The 20,597-nt window shown below is 36.6% G+C and overlaps 1 protein-coding gene across 6 annotated transcripts; it reads left to right on the top strand.

The window, feature by feature from the left end:
• The first annotated feature begins 14,438 nt into the window (after positions 1 to 14,438).
• LOC101739998 (ATP-sensitive inward rectifier potassium channel 12) lies at positions 14,439 to 18,142 on the top strand. Of its 6 annotated transcripts, none has more exons than XM_004924027.5 (3): positions 14,439 to 14,563; positions 14,715 to 14,860; positions 15,488 to 18,142. In XM_004924027.5, exons 2-3 carry the CDS (start codon positions 14,761 to 14,763, stop codon positions 16,531 to 16,533), a joined length of 1,146 nt encoding a protein of 381 aa, XP_004924084.1. In that variant the 5' UTR covers positions 14,439 to 14,563; positions 14,715 to 14,760; the 3' UTR covers positions 16,534 to 18,142. The 6 variants fall into 6 exon arrangements, with proteins under 6 accessions (XP_004924084.1, XP_062531984.1, XP_062531983.1 ...); XM_062676000.1 differs by having other exon boundaries at positions 14,448 to 14,563; positions 15,502 to 18,142; XM_062675999.1 differs by having other exon boundaries at positions 14,456 to 14,559; positions 15,502 to 18,142.
• The last annotated feature ends 2,455 nt before the right edge of the window (positions 18,143 to 20,597 follow it).

The following is a 20,597-nucleotide window of genomic DNA, read 5'->3' as shown; positions in this document are numbered from 1 at the left end:
AACTTAAAATATTGCGTCAAGACTTAATTACATAAGTCCAAGAGTTCACTAATTGTCCACCAGAGGTTGCCATAGCGACGTCCAAAGATGTCAACTTCACCGTCATAACTTTTAAGTATTATCTTTCCATATAATCTTTGCTGCCGTGAATTTGGCCTATAATAATTCACGAGGGATCGCGGCTATACTAATAGTTTCCATTAGTCTTTTTAATAATGCAAACAACCCCAAATTTCGGGCACACTAGTCATTTTTGGTAGATGCTTAAAATTTTTAAAGTCTGTCTATATTAATTTAAAAAAACCCAGCTTAGCGTATAAATAAAGTAAAAATATTAGTAGCAACTATAAAAAATTGTCATCATCATCATCAGCCTTTATCTACCCACTGCTGGACATAGGCCTTCCCCAATGCCGTCCACATAATGCGGTCCTCCGCCTTCCGCTAATTCTCGATTACTCGTAATATCCTATCAAAAATACAAAAATCAAGAAATATTGGTTTTGATAAGCGTAAATAGCGACTATAGTGGTTTGTTTTTAAATGAATATCAGAAGTTACCTTAGGCAGTTTTGTTTTTAAACGCAAATTACGCTCAATACCTAATAGTGTACACGCCTACGCACACAGGTACCCAGTAAAATGTTCCAGAATTTCTTCAGAAACCTAATAGGTAAACGCTTCCCAGCATAAAATTCTTAGCAACCAAAACTAAACAAAATCCAGTTTTCACCGTTCTAGAAGCAATTGTAACCGGCTATACTATTTTCGGGCGGCACCTCCACCGAATAAGCGAAACGGCTACGTGGCTATAATATTTTCAGCGCGTGTTCTAGCGTCGAACGAAATTAACAGTGCCGGAGAGGCAGAATTTCTAGAAACATCCAGATAGATTCGGAAATAGCCGGTTTTACAGGTTCGAGCCGGTCCTAACGGGTTCAGGTCGGTTCAGTGTTTCCGAGAATATGTTACGTATATAATATGCTATGCGGAATATTTTTGTAATTTTATTAAAGGTCTTTGTATTATAGTCAGTGTGCCGAGCGTGATCCTGCAAGAGTATGCACGGATGATGTATTCATGGCGAAATTGAAATTCATAATCGCATTCCAATATTTATTGCTTGTTTTGGGACATTGATATTTATTATCACGAAATTAATTTAATTGAATTAATGGAAGCCAGTCATTTGTCTGCGTGCAGCGTACCATACCTTACCATATTTAATATAGTGCCTGTATTCGAACACGAGTACGTTTTTGTTGAGATCACGCCTTCTTTTCTCAAGCTTCTATTATCTTGTAGTAGTCTTTGGGTACCCTGCTGGACATAGGGCTCTCAGAAGTTGTCTCCACTTCACCCTGTCCTGCGCTTGCTTCTTTCCATCGCTTCAGGTCAGGCCGACAGTCCACATCTCGCTCTCCACAATACATCACCAAGTGTGTACAGGGCAACCGGGTCCTTTCTTGCCACGGTTGAATTTTCGGATGTTGGTTCTGTTTTGATTCCAATACATTATTATGGATGGCAGGAGCTGGATGAGAGAAGCCGGGGATCGTGCTCAATGGCGACCAATAGGAGAGGCATATGCTCAACAGTGGACAGACATAGGCTGATGATGATGACATTGTTATGGTAAATACGATCGCAATCAAAACCCAGGGGTAAGTTGGTTAGGTTGCAATTCTCCAACCGTAACCTCCGACATAGAAGCGTGGTTAGAAATCGATGACGCGCTGGTAATGCGTCCTTGGAGTGAGCCACTCGTCTGACCGCACTGTTGAGCGCGGTAATATCTTCTATTACTCCCAGGTTCTATATCGAGTGGGAATCGGACGTGTGAATTGTTTAGTAGGTGGTTACCACAGTACCACGTACCTCGCGTTTTACTATTTTTCAATGAATATGTTCAATATATCAAACTAATTCAATCAGAGACTGATTTTCACGCAGGGTTCTCTTAGCAAATACCATTCCGTTTGTCAAAATACTGAAAGGGACCTAACTAAGAATTAGTTAACTTGTAATGTAATTTGAAATTATGTAAAAGACATCATCACATACAACAACTGTTTCAAAACGTTCAAAGATAATGCATCAGTATTCACCCATCGGAAGAAGTAGGTCGCCATTGCCGAAATCAGCATATAATGTATTGTTACGATTTTGTAACAGCACTGCATGCATGATGAAATTAGATATCATTGAATTGGTTCTGTGTACCTGACTTTTGAGATTTCTAACTTAACGTGGTTTGCGGGAGAGTTATTTGTGCTCTGCTATCGGTGGGTAATACGTTATCTGCTCTTATATCAAGGTAGGAGGCATATGCACTGAAATTAGTAATGAGTAAATCTATACATATAAAATAATGTGGCATACGATCTGAAAGTGAATAACCACAACAGTTCAAGGTCATAAACAATACGGCAGTGAAATTAAATCCTTTGTGCCGGGGGAGAATCTTTTGAAAAACTCATTTGAAGAAAAAAATATCATGGCGTTCAAAAAACACTGCTGCTGAGAATTCACTCCATGATTAAATTTCATTCTATAGCTCTTCTACGGTAGCGTTGGTTGCAATGGTAAAATGGTAACAGGAGGACCCGTTTTTTTTTACTCCTACCTATGCTGATAGCCTTGAGACGCTATTTCAGCTTCTGCTTGACGTGTAGGTGAGCTCACGGGGTTCAAAACGGAAGTGTTGCTAACGCTGGCCCTAGCAAAAGCAGTGCTTCGCAGAATCTATTACCGGATCGGAAACGCGACCCACTGAAATGATTCGGCGAGAAACTCAGTGGGCTGTGTCTATGGGTTAATTCACTCGTCGAGCCATTCGTCGCAAGCGACGGGTTCGACGAAGACGGTGACCGGTCCTTGTGGTACCTAAAAGCACCGTTAATAGATCGAGAGTAGGAATGACGTGTTTAGGGTGACGTCGATAGACCCGTAAACTTTTTCTGGGCTCATATCACCGGGCTGAAGACTTACGACTCAATATCCTAATCATGAAACTCAACTGACCAACACGGTGTACCTTCATAATCTCAACAAAAGTAGTGTGGAATCTAATTTGGATTAGAATTTAAATGGTTTCGTTATATCAACTCAAAATGAAGTTTTATATTGTTAATCAGAGGAACAATCACATATTAGCCTTTGGAAAAAGCAGAAGAGTAGAGTTGTGTAAGTAATCTATTTTTTAGTGTTGCCAATTTGTCGATTCGACTACTATTGAATTACAAAATCCATATAATAATATGAAAACCAAAAATCGGTAAAGGTTGGACTCCAAAAGTTTTCTTTTTAGTGTGGCATGTTTTATTTCGTTTACAAGCTAGCAACTCAAGCCTCACCTGAACAGAGCTAATTGAATCCTCAGCTGCTCCCTGTCTATTAAATTTTCATCTACTAAAAAACGCTTTTGAATATTTTTCTTGACATTAATTTTTCTTTTTCTTCATTCACGAGGATTAATGAGTTTCAAAGTTTTATTTATGTAAACTTATGTAACATTAAGCATTCTTGAAACGATTACTTTGAATTATCAAATTAATGTAAACCATGTAATGTTGTCGTAGTGCTCAAAATCTTACAAGGACTTACACTTCAGTGCCGTATGGCACAGTCCAAATACGAATCCTCAAGTTCTTCGGGCACATCACTCATAATGAGGACTTCATTGAGCGGTTGGTGGTGCAAAGGAAAGTCGAGGGCAAAAGATCTCGCGGACGATTTCCAACACGATGGACCGATCTCATAAAATCTGTGACTCGCTGCAACATTAATGATTGCTCTCACTCTGCGAAACACCGTGCCACATGGTGTCGCATCGCGAGAGCATCGATATCGCAGGATCCGACTGATGCATCACCACGACCACTCTGTCAAGAGTGTACGAATAGGAATCAAATCAAATCAAATCAAATCAAAAAAATTTTATTCAACATAAATGAAAGTACATACTTGTTGAACGTCAAAAGAACTACCGCCAATTCACAAGAACTAGCCTCCGTCCTGAGAAGAATTGGCAAGAAACTCAGCGGGCATGTTTTTTTTTTTTTTTAATAAGAAATTATTATTTATTAATTTTTTAATATTACATTTTTTTTTTAAATATGAGTTTTTTACAATGAGTATTATAACGTAACAATTACTACAATATTGAAATGCCCGGAGCGAGCAACTCATTCCCACTTTGTGCAATCTTCTAGATAATCATTGACTTTATACTTTATAGTAAGCTTTATTGCACAGATGTTCTTTAACAGTTTTCTTAAACCTATGTATATGTAGGTTCTGAACATCTTGTGGGATTTTGTTGTACAGGCGCACAGACAAACACCCGAATGAATTTCGTATCTTATGTAACCTACTCATCGGCACAACAAGCTTGTGTTTGTTCCTAGTATTTCTATTATGTATGTCCGACTTTTTAGGAAACTCCTCAATATGTTTACGAACATACATCAAATTTTCAAAAATGTACTGGGATGGCATAGTGAGAACTTTAATTTCTTTAAATTTCTCCCTCAGGGATTCCCTTAAGTGCATGTTATAAATAGCGCGTATAGCTCTTTTCTGCAGAATAAATATCGTTTCTACATCGGCCGCATTGCCCCATAGCAAAATGCCATAGGACATGACACTGTGGAAGTAACTAAAGTAAACTAAAGAAGCCGTTTGTCTAAATATTAACTATCTATAGGTTAATCAAACAACAAAAATAGCGGCAAGGACAATCCAATGCCTTTAAATAATTGAAAGATTCAAGAGACCATTTTCCACGTCATAGAATCTTACTTCGTCCTCTCATAAACCGTCTTTATTAAAAATCTATTACAAAAGAGATCCCAGACGATTGAACATAAAAAATTCAGATGGGAAAAGAACCGCCGCAAGAACCTCTCAGGTTATGGAGACTTCCGAAATCTCTACGCATTAACGACGCAAGTTTCAAACGTAGATTTTTCAAAAGTTCCCTCAAAATTTAAGCCATTAAAACCAGTCGGGTTTATAATTCAGGAGGCCAGCGTACCGTGGATATGTCTTTAATAATATATTGGTTTTGTTCGGGTGAAGTATTATACTTTTGCGCGATTCTGGTTTTTATCATTTCTTTCAATAGACTTTTTTTTTCGGATATGTCATACAGTGATTTAAAAACGGATTAGTATTACTTTAGTATTTATCCCCCAGTGTTTAATAGTAACCGAATTCCATGAACTACAACAAGAAGACCAGTGTGAGGTTTTGTTGGGAGAAGACGGAGGAGGTGTGTGTGTTGGTTGATTGTCTGTTGTGCGCTCTCCTCCTTAAACCTCATCAGAGCGGTCAATAAAACATTACTTATAATTACATGTTTATTCGCGTCAGCAACGGTGGTGGATCGCTGTACGTTAACCACTGACTGACTAACGTATGTTGCTCATTACTATAAATGCATAGTAAGCTAAGCAGGGCGGGGGTATCGTTCCCCTACACCAGTATCCAGTTTGATTTTCTCAGTCGCGATTCTATTTAAGGCCGATCTACCTTCTTAACTTAGGACATATGACTGTTTTCGGGCAAAAATAGATCTATCTGGTCGGCGATTACCTACGATGTCACTAGTAATAACGAAAAAAAAAAGATGTAAGTTTATTTTAGTAATCCAACGCTCCTTTCATATATTTTTTTATATTGCTTAGATGGGTGGACGAGCTCACAGCCCACCTGGCGTTAAGTGGTTACTGGAGCCCATAAACATCTACAACGTAAATGCGCCACCCATCTTGAGATATAAGTTCTAAGGGCTCAAGTATAGTTACAACGGCTGCCCCACCCTTCAAGCCGAAACGCATTACTGCTTGACGGCAGAAATAGGTGGGGTGGTGGTACCTATCCGCGCGGACTCACAGGAGGTTCTATCACCAGTAAACAAGAGGAGGTATCACCATCATCTGTTCATTTCAATATTAAGCATAGATGTCATTTGCTGTGGCTATGCCGTGATTGGTGTCTTCGTCCGGGTACCAATTTCACTAACCATCAAAAGTGTATAAAATGCTAGACAAATTCAAGTTTATCTGATATTATGTAGCAGAACCCGTAACACAGAAGAATAACTAAACTCGGATCCTACAAATTCATAAAACATATGCATACATTTTTTATTAATGTCATGTTATTTTTCTAACTAATGCCCAAACTAAAATGGATTTCAATTAATTTACATCACATTAAGGCCTTTCACTAGCACAATGAATTAGATTCAATGCCCTTTGATTAATCACATCATTCTATAGAATATTAGTCACACGGTAGATCGAAGGAACAGAAGATACATTTTTTGTCTTTGAATTAGCGGTATCTTTCTGATTGTACCGACTTACAACCTTTTAGTTCTAACAAGAATACATTCGTCTCTTTTATATTGAGTACACTAGTTCTAAATCTTAAAAACACTTCTAAAACTGATAGGAACCATGTTGCATTAGCATTTTTTATATGTTTATTTGCAATTGTATTTATTATATACGAGAGGTCCCGCAGTAGTCGAAATTCGACTATAATTAATTGGAATTGTAAGTTTGTGTTTATTTACCACTATTATGATTGTATTTTATACTTCTATAATCGCAAATTTCGCCAAGACTACTCTATAAAAAATATTAACAAAGACAAACCAGACTTTTTGGCGGGAACGCGAGGAGTGAAGTTGTGTGATTTGTTTTATTTTGTCTATTTAGTGTTTCTTCAGGTTTAAATGTGTAATAATGGTGGTTTATTGACTGTTTAATATCTGTGAAAGTGCACAAATGTGGGAAAATGAAACAAAGCTGCTGGACGTAACTTCTCGGGTTCCTCCAAAAAGTCCACTGAAAAAATCTCAGTAAATGACCACCATTTTACTGCGATTATATTTCATCCCATATCATCTCATTTCATTAAATTTCATCCCAGTTGATTAATGTCTCAAATTAATCATCTTCATTTCATTTCACTCCATATTATCATTTTTCATAAATTTAAGAAAATAAAGTAAAATAAGACATGACTTAAAGGTCTTAGTTACCAGGTCATAAAATCTCTTAAAAAAAAAAAAGACAAACCAAATTTAATCTATTCTCAATTGACAACAGACGTCAAGAACAAAAGTTTGACAATAAGTAGTATGCATGCGTGTGTGCGTCAAATACATGGTATGTAGTGTGTGTAATGTTTTCTTTATTGATTTAATGTATCTTTTATGAATTATTTTAAAAAAATATTAGCTTTGTGCACTTCTTCTCTATATTCTCTATAAGTGTGGAAAATTTCATACTCCTTCGTCCGCGCAATTTTCGTAAAAAGGGATACAAAGTTTTTGCTTCACTTCTATTTATTATATATATATATAATTGGTGACGGTAGTAGCGAACACAAAATAATTAATTATCATTATCACTATATTATGATAATACAACAGCAAAATTCTCTGTACATTGAGAAAAGTATTAAAAATCGAAAGGGGCAAACTATAGAACAGTAATAATATTTAATGGAATATAAACCAACAATTTATATTTTACTATCTTGTCAGTTTATTTAAGTTATGAAGTATTTTTTTTTCAAATCATCCCTTCTTCGTTTTTGAAATGAAAAAAAAATAAGGGACGACAAGATTCGCTTAGGAATTTAATATTCAAGTAATCCTATTACGTTTAATCTTCCTGGAAGGGGATATTCGATTATTCCTTTTTTTAAAGAGATACTAAAAAGTTTGAACCTAGAAGATGCCTATGTATTGACTGATTAATCTAATCAGAACTTAAGGAGCTAAAAAGACGATGAACGGTTGTATAGCATTTTTTTTATAAAAGTTTAAAAAGTAGTATAAAGTTTAATTATAAACCTGGTGATTTAAAATTTCTGTCAATGCTTAGGAAGCATATCTAAAACTATAAATGTATACAGAGCTATCATAGAGCACTTTGCAAACAGTATATTCATTAACTCATTCGAAGCCGGGGCGCTAGTGGTTTTCTTCTTAGTTGTTTGCACTCTTGGCAGAGTGGTCGTGGTCATCAGTTCGGGTTGTGATGCCTTTCACCAGATTTGGCCATTTCTCGCGACGGGACCGCTTAAAACTGCCTTTATTTGGTAGGTCCATCATACGTTAAATCATACTTTGTACCACAAGACGCTAACCTGAGTCGTCACCCCGTTGCGCCACATGTCCAAAGAAAGTGAGAATGCAACCTTGAACGATGGAGGATAGATGCTGCTTGATGTCAAGTTCCTGTAGAATTGACTGATTCTTTCTGAACTCCGTCCACGATATTTGCTGCATTCTTCTCCGGCAACACATTTCGAGAGCATCTATCCTCTTATTTTCACTTTCTCTTAATGTCCGGCAGTGTAAAGAAAATGGGCAGTGTAAAGAAAACGAACATTCTTACAAGTCCAATTTTAGTGTATTTGGTGATATTTCAAGATTTAGTGAGTACTGGTGGTAGGACCTCTTGTGAGTCCGCACGGGTGGGTACCACCACCCCACCCATTTCTGCCGTGAAGCAATAATGCGTTTCGGTTTGAAGGGTGGAGCAGCCGTTGTAACTATACTGAGACCTTAGAACTTATATCTCAAGGTGGGTGGCGCATTTACGTTGTAGATGTCTATGAGCTCCAGTAATCTCTTAACAGCAAATGGGCTGTGAGCTCGTCCACACATCTAAGCAATAAACAAAAAAAATATAAATTTCGATTGCCCCATTTTTCTCCAATCTGTCCATGTCAAAGTATCATATAATAGTGCAATATATATAATATAATACCTAGTAGCAGGTACAAAGAAAATGTATTGAAAAAAAAACCTGGATAAATCCATAACAAAGATTTAAGAAAGAATACGTTTGCATTCTCATACTTTATTTACTTACGAGTGTTACATACATAATGGATCCATTCAACTTGATATCGTGCTTAATCGACCCAATTTCCAAATTGGTTCGGTTTAGTGATGTGGTATAATGGTTATAGGTTTTAGCAATTTTTTTTTATTGGTTCCGAAAAAAGCCTGCAAGAATTGTGTTCGGTTTCGTTCCTTTAAAATCCTTTCGGTGTTATTAGTCTAAGAACCAAATTATCGTTTACTGCATTTTGAGACTACAAGGTAGAGTTTTTTTTAATTAGAAATTAAGGACAACGTTATTTTAACTTTCACACATATACTTTTCTTTTTATATTGCCCTTGTAGGCAGACGAGCATACGGCCCACCTGATGGTGAGTGGTTACCGTCGCCCATGGACTTCAGCAATGTCAGGGTCGGAACCAAGCCGCTGTCTACTGCTTAATACTCTCCACAAGCCTCTTTTAAAGAAGGACATGTCATAGCGCTCAGGAAACACCGTGGAGGGGAGCTCATTCCATAGCCGGATGGGACGTGGCAAAAAATACCTCTGGAAACGCACTGTCGATGAACGCAGCGGTTCCAGATGATATTCATGAACTCTGCTCCGATGGCGGGAGGTACGATGATAAAAACGAGATGAGGGGATCATCTCAAACAATTCCTCAGAGCACTCCCCATGGAACATACGGTACAAAATACAGAGGGAACCGAAGTCCCTCCGCAGACCCAGACTTATATTATTATAAATGACCGTTATGAAATTCATCAAAATAATTGTATCGTATATAATAATTCCAATAATTACCCGTTTGATATACTAAATAAATTTTCGCATCGTGGCCCAAATTTAATCAATCAGTTTTCGATAACCGTTTATTCAAACAAAAACATCGATACTTCCCAGCACTATCAAGGGGGATATAGCTAAGAGATGTTTTCGCTGCTAATAGAATGACAAACATCCACCGACACGGGGCGATCGCTTGTCATCTGTCAGTGAGCTTCACTTAGAAGCTCCCATACAAAGTTCAGTAGAGTAGTTAAGTGTTTTTGGGGATATTAATAAGAAACATAATCAGAGGCGAGAAACTACATAATTATGTTTTTTAACAATGAAAGACACCTATTGACCTGCAATGGCACAGGCCAAAATCCGAGAAATTCCAGGTTCGAAACTTTATCTCTTTTCTCAGTATTGGGACCAAATGTGACACTTTTTAATGACGATAGTCCTCCAGTTACATAAATTTTTAGCAGCACAAATATCGGCAGAGACTAAAATTTTGAGATTGCCACAATCTTAACCGAGCCAACGCTTGATTTTCTGGATCTCTTTCTTCGCACATACCTGTCAACCCATTTTTAAGCTATTGCATAGTTTTTATCGCAGGCCTTGAGCGCGGCGACCGAATCATGAAATTCCGTAACGAAAAAAATCTAACCCTACCGCCTACCATGTAGCTCGCGTTCAACAAATTCACACGTTGCGCTTGTGTAGTGTTTGTGAATAAGCGCGTGGTGTGACGTCACATTGCATGCGCATCATGAAAAGTCTGCCCATCTCTCTCTCGCGCGGTCTAGCTTATGAGTGTGAAGGGGACAGTTAATGTTTTGCTTTTATTAATGTTTAATATAGCGTGGTCTTGTTTTATTTTGTTTTAATATTAAATTATCATTGTCTAATTATAATTGCATAAGTTGATAAAAAATGCTATGCAATAGCTTTACTGCGGCAGTTCCCGAGTGCCACACTTTTTTTTTTTTTCAAATTATTACCTTGCTTTCTGGCATATCCGAACCATACCAGATTCCTGTGGAGATGCATGATTGTGTAAGTTCTAGTCTGTGAACATACCACCATATTTTCAAGGTTTTTTTAATCAAATGCACACACATAAAATTAAGTTTATTCACGATTCATTTCGCTCTTCTAACTAGTGCTAATAATAGCTTTTACAAATATGGAACTGATTGACTTATTCCAAAATATTAAATTTAAGTGAACATTACAACAAAACCATGTTTAGACCAATTTTATCATATATTTGACGTGACAATGTCTTATAATTCGATGGAGCCGGCTGCACGCACGAAAAGACATGACTCATGCGGCGTTACCTCACTCTGAGGCGTGTTTTCTTATGACGTTGTCACGTTCAACTATCATCACTAAACCGACTTTACAGACAAACGATTTATTTAAAAAAAATTACTGTTAAGTCCAGGGTCCAGGGAAAAGTACAATGCTCAATCCGATGGTGACTCTTTTAATGTAAAAAAAAAAACGTGCAAAGCTAGAATGCCTTTGTTTATAAGCCCGCTCACTCTAAGGTCGATCAAAGTCAACATTACAAAACTCAATAAAATGACACTAACGTATGTACGTCATTAAACGTAACCAAACTAATGAATTATCCGTTAAATGGGTTGGTTTCGGTAGGCAGCGGCTTGGCTCTGCCCCTGGCATTGCTGAAGTCCATGGGCGACGGCAACCACTCACCATCAGGTGGGCCGTATGCTCGTCCGCCTACAAGGGCAATAAAAAAAAACTTATAGCTAAGTAAAAACAAAGAGAAGCAAGCTTAGACCTCACTTTTCCACCCCTCCTCGTGACACGGCAAACACTAATGTTTTCCCAACAATTTCTTATGCTCAATAATAAGATATATCGCAAAGGGACGTTATCCCCTAAGCTTCTGTCATTGAAATATTACAGATAAACGCACAGATTTCTAATGAGCACTCAAATTGATTGCAGGTCTTTTATGACCTGTAAAATCTAGGGAATATATGTGGTAATATCAAATTGTAATAGTGGGACATGAATGAAAATTACACCATAGCCATGATATTATAGCCAGAACCAAAAAAGAAAACTAGTTGTTTAGTCTAAAGAAATTGATGCGTAGGCACTATGCACAGAGCATGCAAAAAGAAATTGTATCGGTTATGTCTCAAGATGAATAACCGTGCTCACATCGGGATGTCTATGGGCTCTAGTAATACATAAGGTTGACCACGACGTTGGCCAGCTCTATAGAGAGATTTTAAATAAACGCTGCGTCTGTACGTAATATAATCTGAGAATGTAGAAAAAATAATGACCACGATTTTCATCTTAGTCGCTTTCAAGTTTGGCAGAGTGGTTGTAGTCATTAGTTCGGGTGGTGGTGCGCTTCACAAGACGTCGCCATTCCTCGCGTACTTCGTGCTTTTTTGGTGCACTCATTGACGGGACCTTTTAGACCTGCCTTTAAGCGGTTTTCTTATTTTAAGATAAATTGTAACGTAAATTGTTAATACCTACATTTAATGTAAATCATTCGCTCACACAGCATTTAATTCGTAAACAAACAACAATGTATGAAATGAAATTATCAATTTTTAATTGAATATGCGTTCAAAGATTCCGTACGATTTATTTATCTAAGTACGAGTAAAAGATGCATGTTAAGTTTTTTGTATTATTATTATTTTAATATTATTATCAAATTATGAGTAAAATAGAAAATGCTACCGCATGCATCAGTTGTGGGGTCTAACAATAACATATATTTACAATCTAAGTGCACCGTGAACTATATACCGTTGGTTTATTACAATGAAGTAGGAAACCTATGGAAATGAAACGTCAACCAAAATTTCGTGCCACTGTGACGTCATCTGGCCACAAAACATGGCGGCTTTAGTGCTGTACAAAAGATTTCAATGTTATCAGGTTTTATCGATAAACGTTCTTGGCTCATTTTATTTTAAATATTGTTGAGTATTATTTATTTGTAGAATTTATACTTTAATGGGAAGTAAGTAGGTATATTGTTATGTGCAAATATGATATGATTTAGATGGGTGAAATCTAAGACAAGTTCGTCCCTCGAATTTGCCAAGTAAACGATATGATGATTTTTAAAAGTTGCTACACTGATTTTATAAAGTTGTCGTTTGTCGCAAAACATAAAGATATGGCGTAGTTCAAAGTCATCAGCCCATTTCTAGCATGCTAAATGTTATCGTATTTTGAGTACGTGTTTTTCTTAGACTATAACAATCTATTTTAATTGTTTTGCTGACTCTAAAGTCCGTAACATACTACCGCAGCGCACCCCAAGGAAGGTGCGCCGCACCATTTGAATCACTTTCGCTTGAGAGTGATTCAAATTTTAAACTTATCAAGGGACCGCGTGAAAAAAAAAACACCTACAGAACATTTATTCATTAATTACAAACGTCATTCCTTGTGACTTCCTCTCTAAAATCACTTAATTATTAAATATTTAACAAATTTACAATAGTGTTTTCCTCACTGCGGAATAAAACTATTTTATTTAAATAGTTCCGAAGAGATTTTGTCGGTAGCCTTTTTCCCGAAATATCTAAACAGAATGTCTAAATATGTTTTGATGACATATTTTAAAGTGGTATTTATGATTAGTGTCATGATCAATAGATTCCGACCGAAAAATGGATTTTTCGGATGAGGGCTCCATAATGAATTTAAATACATATAGATAATAGTTTTAGGGCATCGACTTTCTTGAGATCCTATAAAATACGTTTTAATTATTATTTTTGTATGTTTTAAGCATGATAAATTATGAAATTTTATATAATCAATCATATTAAATCGATATCAAAGTCAATAAATAATGTACAACCCAAAACAGACGGCCGAACTGACGTGACAATGACATTTGGCGCGCTAAACATGGCGGATTTTCGGCCTCATTAGACGGAGACGGAGATATTTACGTATATTCATGTTTCATTTTATGTACGCACTGAAATACTGTTATATTGTTTTCCTGCGAGTTAAAGTGCTGAGTAAGAACGAAATAGATATATGTTTATGTATGTGCCTTCAAAATGGGTGCTATTTATATAAGCAATTGTACGTATAGAACAATATGTCGTGTCCCTACTATATAGGTCTATGGTTTATTAAACTGACAAGCTGTGGGTAGTGTAAAAATATTGTGATAGGAGGCTTCAATATATTCAACCTTAGGCGAAGCGCGGCTCTATATTTGGTAGCGTTTGTGAGTATCAAGGTGGCCGTATCAAGGTTGTGGTGTACAGCGTTAAGGTTGCTATGTAGGCCCCTAACATTGCTGAAATCCACATTAAATGTGGAATGGGAAATCGCCGAAAAAACCCTTTTCCTTTTTCTAGCTGTCATAATTTTTGTTGGAGTGTAATTGGGTGAGGTAGGATGTCCAAGGTGAAATCATGACAACACCCGGATAAAGCGCGGAGCACAGTGTGTGCTCGACCATGGGTTGCGAGAAGGACTGACGCGTGGACGGGAAGGGCACCCAGTACTCTGCGTACGATCACCGGAACCCACTTCGGTCTCCGACTCCGATACGACGACTGCACAACTGTTTCGCTAGTATTTGTGACATGATTTACGAGTATAACAGTCAGTTAGGTCTGAGGTGTAACCATTAACAGTAACTTTTTCGTTCTCTAAGTAACCCTAAAATCCTTGAAACTCAAATGCGTCACAATTTCAATAACATTGTATAATTTAATAAGTATTTAAATAAAATATAATGCTGTAATACCACTGCAGATCTTGTTACGTTTCAGTAAAGGCCATTATAATGGAAGCCACATTTTCGTGCTTGAACTACTCTGCGGTTGATTGATATTTTAAATTATCAGATTTATTATTCGTTAAATAGTGAGTGAGTTTCAGCTTTGATTTTTGAACATTTATCGGCGCGTCAGTTAGCAAACAGATTAATTAAACATTCTGTTTTAACGAGGTCTCAATAATGTGGAATTAAATTTGAATTTAGTGAAATTTGTTAACTAGATGGTATATTTCTGTTTTAGGATATTGATTTTGAATACAATTTTCTATGTTGGAAGTTAGAGTATAATGTCAGATTACAACGAAAAATCTGATGAATGGGAAGACGGAAAATTTGTTTTCCAATTCGTTCAAAATTTGGCACCGGGTACATACGTACCTCGTAACAGTGAGTAGTGTTAACTATAATTATGAATTAATTTTAGTTTAGATTTCATGGCCTGGAATTTTTTTTTGCTTTCAATATTATCTTTTTTTATGTTTGGTTCATCTCGTCAATAGCAAAATTATTATCGTAAATTCAAAATTTATCAACGACAAAGATGAGAAAACCATAATAAGTGTCACGTTGCCAAATAGAAAATTCCCTAACTTTGATACAAAAGATTTGAGATTGTTAGTACACATTGTCATAGTCATGAAGTTCATATTTGATGACCTAGGAAGAATAACGGGCTTATGTCCTTCTTGTAATTAACCGTAAAAATATTTTAATAATATAGTAAGCTAGAATATATTGTATATTAATTATCTAGTGAGAGTTTTTTAACGTTCTCGATAGCGTTAAAGTTAACTCAAATTTGTATGCAGTTGAAACAACGCCCCTAGCGGCAAACGTAGGCGTAGGCGTAAAACGTTCCAACTCCATACAAATTTTTACGCTATCGAGGACGTTAATAAACTAAGCACACAGAATAAGGCTTCATAACCCATCCAATATCCGTGCGTTCACCCTAAAGTTTAAGGTTATACCGATAAAAACTGTCAAATTGAAATACAGTTTCTTTTTAAACAGAATTCTATCATCAGATTCCAGTGACAGCAAGAAACAGAAGAGTTTTGTCTAAGGATGGGGAATCTAATTTCTCAAAGCCATTGTTACATTGCCGGAAGGGATTTTCCTACTCTTTCATGACTATAGTCGAAGCCAAATGGAGATGGACCTTATTCTACTTATTTCTGGCCTTCTGCGCAGATTGGTTATTTTTTGGTATAATTTACTGGTTCATCGCACTTGTCCATGGAGACTTATCTGAGGATCATCTGCCTCAATACCAAAACGCAACCGGTTGGGTGCCTTGTATCAAAAATGTCTACGGGTTTACGTCTACATTTCTCTTTAGTATTGAGGTTCACACAACCGTTGCGTACAGTCAAAGGGCGATTACCCCCAACTGCCCAGTAACCATACTAGCTATGTGTCTTCAATGTATAGTCAGTTCTATCTTTCAAGCTTTCATGATCGGGATATTGTTTGCAAAAATAACACGACCCAACGCTAGGGTTGATACTATATTATTCAGCAAACGGGCCGTTATTTCTCTTAGAGACGAGAAATTGTGTTTAATTTTAAGGGTTGGCAATGTGCGGAAATTTAAGATACAAAATGTTAAAGCTACAGTTATTCTATTGAAGTTTATTAATAAGAACAATAACATGTATTTTGTAGAGCAAAAGGAATTAGGTGTTACAATGGATGGATATGAATCGACATTTTCTTTGTGGCCAATATCTGTTGTTCATATTATCGATGAAAAAAGTCCACTTTACGACATATCAGCTGCGGATTTACTATGTGGACATTTCGAAATTTTGGCTATATTCGAAGGTATTAATGGAATCACCGGTCAAGCAGTCCAAGCAAGAACTAGCTACACAGAAAACGATTTGCTTTGGGGTCATCGTTTCGTTCCCATGATAAACGATATAAACAAGATAGCATATGATTTATCTAAACTCAGCGCAACGCATGAAGTAGATACCCCACTGTGCTCGGCTAATGAATATGATGTTTTAATGACGTTAGTTGACTTTGAAGACAAAATATCTGATAAGAAATAGTCGAAATTAATTCTCTTGATGAAATATATCTGTTTATATCCGTGTACAAATATTTGAACGTTTTGGAAGCATCAAAGAGGATTTCATTAAATAGTTTTCAGTATACAAACAATACTGTCGGTAGTTCTCTAATTTCGTACTCTGTTTTATTGTTTTCTTTGTTTCGTAAAGCCATTTTATGTTTTATATTAGTTTATACTCGATTAATTTGATTTTTTTTTTAACATTTCAAACATAATAACGTTAGCATGAGAGACGATAATTGATGAGCCATAGATGAAGCATGATGATGTATGTGCCTTTGAGACATGAAGTCAAATTTTTTTTCCTACGTATCCTAGTAATCTCGAGGGGTTATCTTAGATTCAGCCAGCGAGTAGGTGAGCTCACGGGGCTTTCATCTGAGGACGTTGCTAACAATAGTCCTAACAAGAGCAGTGCTTCGCGGAATCTACCACCGGATCGGAAAAGCGACTGACCGTGAAGATACGATGAGAAATCCAGCAGGCTGTGTCTGTGGTTTAATTTGCTCGCCGAACCGTTCGTCGCTAGCCACGGGTTCGACAAGAAGGGTGTCCGGTGCTTGAGGTACCTAAAAGCATCGTGAGTGGATCGGGAGAATTCGAAATGACATGTTTAGGGCGACGTCGACTATTTACCATTCGTTCCACAGGATCGGGTATGTAGTTACCGGCGGCCACGATGAGAAAGTTTTCGTATCATGTGGCTTTCTCGAAATGGCGCACTGATGCCGACTGTAAATACTTACTGATGGACTCGAGGTCCATGTCGTCGTGGAGATCCACGTTTCTTACGTACCATGGTGTGAAGTCAAAATGAGTATCCATTATTAAACGGCCGTCTGGTGTAGTGGTAAGTGAGATGGTCACTACACAAGAGGGTTGCGGGTTCGAATCCCGCCAAGGGAAGATATTTGTATGATAAATATAAATGTCTTTTCCAGGGTTATGAATGTATATTAAATATATGTATGTGTATAATAAAAATCTTACATTTCGGTTATCTGGTACCTGTAACACAAGTTCTTTACGAACTTATCACGGGACCAGTTAACGTGGCGTGATTGTTAGTAAATATTTATTTATTATTTATTTAAAGCCGCAATAGGCCGTAACTGTCACGTACCAAAAGTTTTAGCAAATAAAAGACGATGAGTGACGAGATAGCCTACCATTACTACCAACTAATTTCCCGAAGAAATAGTATTCACAATCTACACGTTTTCTAACTTCAGTCTCGAATACATTTTAACTCTGGTTTGTCGATTTGAAGCTCCAACTTGAACAAAACTGACATGACGTGAGGCTGGTACTGGGAAGTTTGTTTTACGCCAGTTTATGGAATTGGGACAAAAAGATCAAGTGCACAGGAAAGCTTAATAAAAAAGTCTAAAAGTTTACGCATTAACACAAAATAAAAAAAAGATGTGTGGTGTTGTGGGACACCGGATAGGAACGAAGTTCCTTATTATAAAAATAATAATTTTAAGTTCTATTCGAGGTATAAAGACAATAATTATTCGGGTATACATTTTTTATTATGATTTTTTTTTGTAAAAAAATAAAATAAATACTACTTTACAAAGTTATCAACTTTATTTTATTCACAATGATTTATAAAATATATGTAATAAAAATATGCAATTTTTGTACGTCATTACAAAGTTAAGTCGTACACTGTGTGCATTATTAATAAAAATCTTACGTTACGGACGTTTTTTCCCGGTTAGGGTACCCCTCCGCATCGTCCCATAAGGAGCTTTGTTCCAAAAAATCAGTCATTTTCACTAGAACTCAGCCCTAAACTAGTATAACAAATATCTCAGTCGCTCATATTAATGGCATAATTAAAACATTCAATTTACAAAGCATAATGACGGATGGCTCTATCAGTCTTGTCTGTTGTGCGATATTTATTTGTTAATAAGCGTATCTTCATCATTCACGTGCTTCGAGAACTCAGCAACTCTCTAAACTTGGGCTCCTGTTAGCTCCAACTAGAGATAAAGTGTTCCCAATTAATTAACAAAACTTTGTAACGTAGAGTCGATTTGTAGATTAGACAGATACATTTTTAAGTTGTCCATTATGAACATTATAACCAGACTGAATACAAAATTTAAAAAATGTGTTTTTTTGTTCATATTACTAGGTTTTTTACTGTTTTTTTTTTATATTGAACATAAACATTGGTAGGGTGTACTAGCGAGCCCATAGGTACTCACCCGAACCAGCGTCTTTCTGCCAAGAAACATTCAATAAAGACCCTTATATTCTTATTCATAAGCTCAGTGTGAACTGTTACCAGTTACATTGCGCTATATCTTGAGCAGCAATCGACTTCGAAGAGGATTGAATGAGAAAACGCGCTGTGTCTATTTTATTTATATATTACATTGATGGGTGGATGAGCTCACGGCCCACCTGGTGTTAAGTGGTTACCGGAACCCATAGACATCTACAACGTAAATGCCACCACCCACTTTGAGATATGAGTTCTAAGGTCTCAGTATAGTTACAACGGCTGTCCAACCCTTTAAACCGAAACGCATTACTGGTACCTACCCGTGCGGACTCACAAGAGGTCCTACCACCAGTAATTACACAAATTATAATTTTGCGGGTTTGATTTTTATTACACGATGTTACTTTTTCACCGTGGAAGTCAATCGAGAACATTTTTCAAGTACGTATTTCATTAGAAAAATTAGTACCTGCCAGCGAGATGCGAACACCAGTGTATCGCTACATACGAATGCACCGGGCGTCTTATCCTTTAGGCCGCGAAGACTTAAACTCCTATTGGTTGCACCACTAATATGTTCAATATTTATCAATAACTTAAATGACTTTATATCAGCATTTTATAATAACTGAAGGTGTAGGCGTAATTAAATCTTCCATTCTTACTCTTTTACGGACGATTTGCAAACCTGTACATATAATTAACATGCCTATTTCTGTCGCGAAACATTCGTTCCGGATTGAAGGATGGGACTGGTATCATACAACCCAATGAAGACTTCGAGCTAGTGTCTTTCTCAAGCCTATGTCAACTTGGAACTTGGCAGTTACCCCATCGTGATTAGTATTTTGTACATGGATTCCTGTGCGATCCCAGTCAATAGCTTTGTTAAAGATACAGACCGAAATTTACGGGAAAATATGATATTGTTAAGCATTAGTTCTAATCGATTTTTAGTTAATATTAAATTATAAATAACTAGCGACCCGCCCCGACTTCGCTTGGGAAGTAGCGTACGCGATGTAAAGAATTTTAGGTAATTTTTTTACACATTGAATTACATTATTTGAGTTTTAGTAGGGATCCCTAATTTTTTGAAAATATAATAAATATAGCCTATGTCACCCGGGGATAGCGTAGCTTTCCAACAGTGAAAGATTTTTTTAAATCGGTTCAGTAGTTTCGGAGCCTATTCAATACCAACAAACAAACAAATCTTTCCTCTTTATAATATTATATTAGTATAGATATCAGATTTTTCAAGTATAACATTCTTTGCTATAAAGTTAATTCCAAGGAGTTTATATCCTAAATCACTATTAATTGATCATGGACTGTCTTGTGATCCTTTCCAAACTTAAACAGCGTGTCCCTTCTCATATATTTCAACTCTTCTAATCTCAATACTCAAACTATTCTAGAACTAATAAACAGTTTGACGAAGCTCGCTGTGTTTCTGTCGGTGATTCCGAAGGACCCTCGTTGTAAGTGCAAATAAATGTACCGGGAACCAGGTTTGTTTAGGGCATTCACTGTTAACTGGACGTAGTCTTGCAAAGAAGACTTTATCTATCTATTTATATAAAAATGAATTGCTGTTCGTTAGTCTCGCTAAAACTCGAAAACGGCTGGACCGATTTGGCTAATTTTGATCTTGAATTATTTGTGAAAGTCCAGAGAAAGTTTAAAAGGTAGATAAATTAATGAAAATTAAATAAAAATAACAATTTTGTGTTTCCTTTGATGTGTCTCCCGTCGGATGGATTCCTTTTGTTTGTTTTAAGTTTATTTTATACAAA

Source organism: Bombyx mori, chromosome 25 (assembly GCF_030269925.1).
Source record: "Bombyx mori chromosome 25, ASM3026992v2".
NCBI lineage: Eukaryota > Metazoa > Arthropoda > Insecta > Lepidoptera > Bombycidae > Bombyx > Bombyx mori.
The sequence above is the reverse complement of the archived record's forward strand: the minus strand, read 5'-3'. Positions and strand labels throughout refer to the sequence as shown.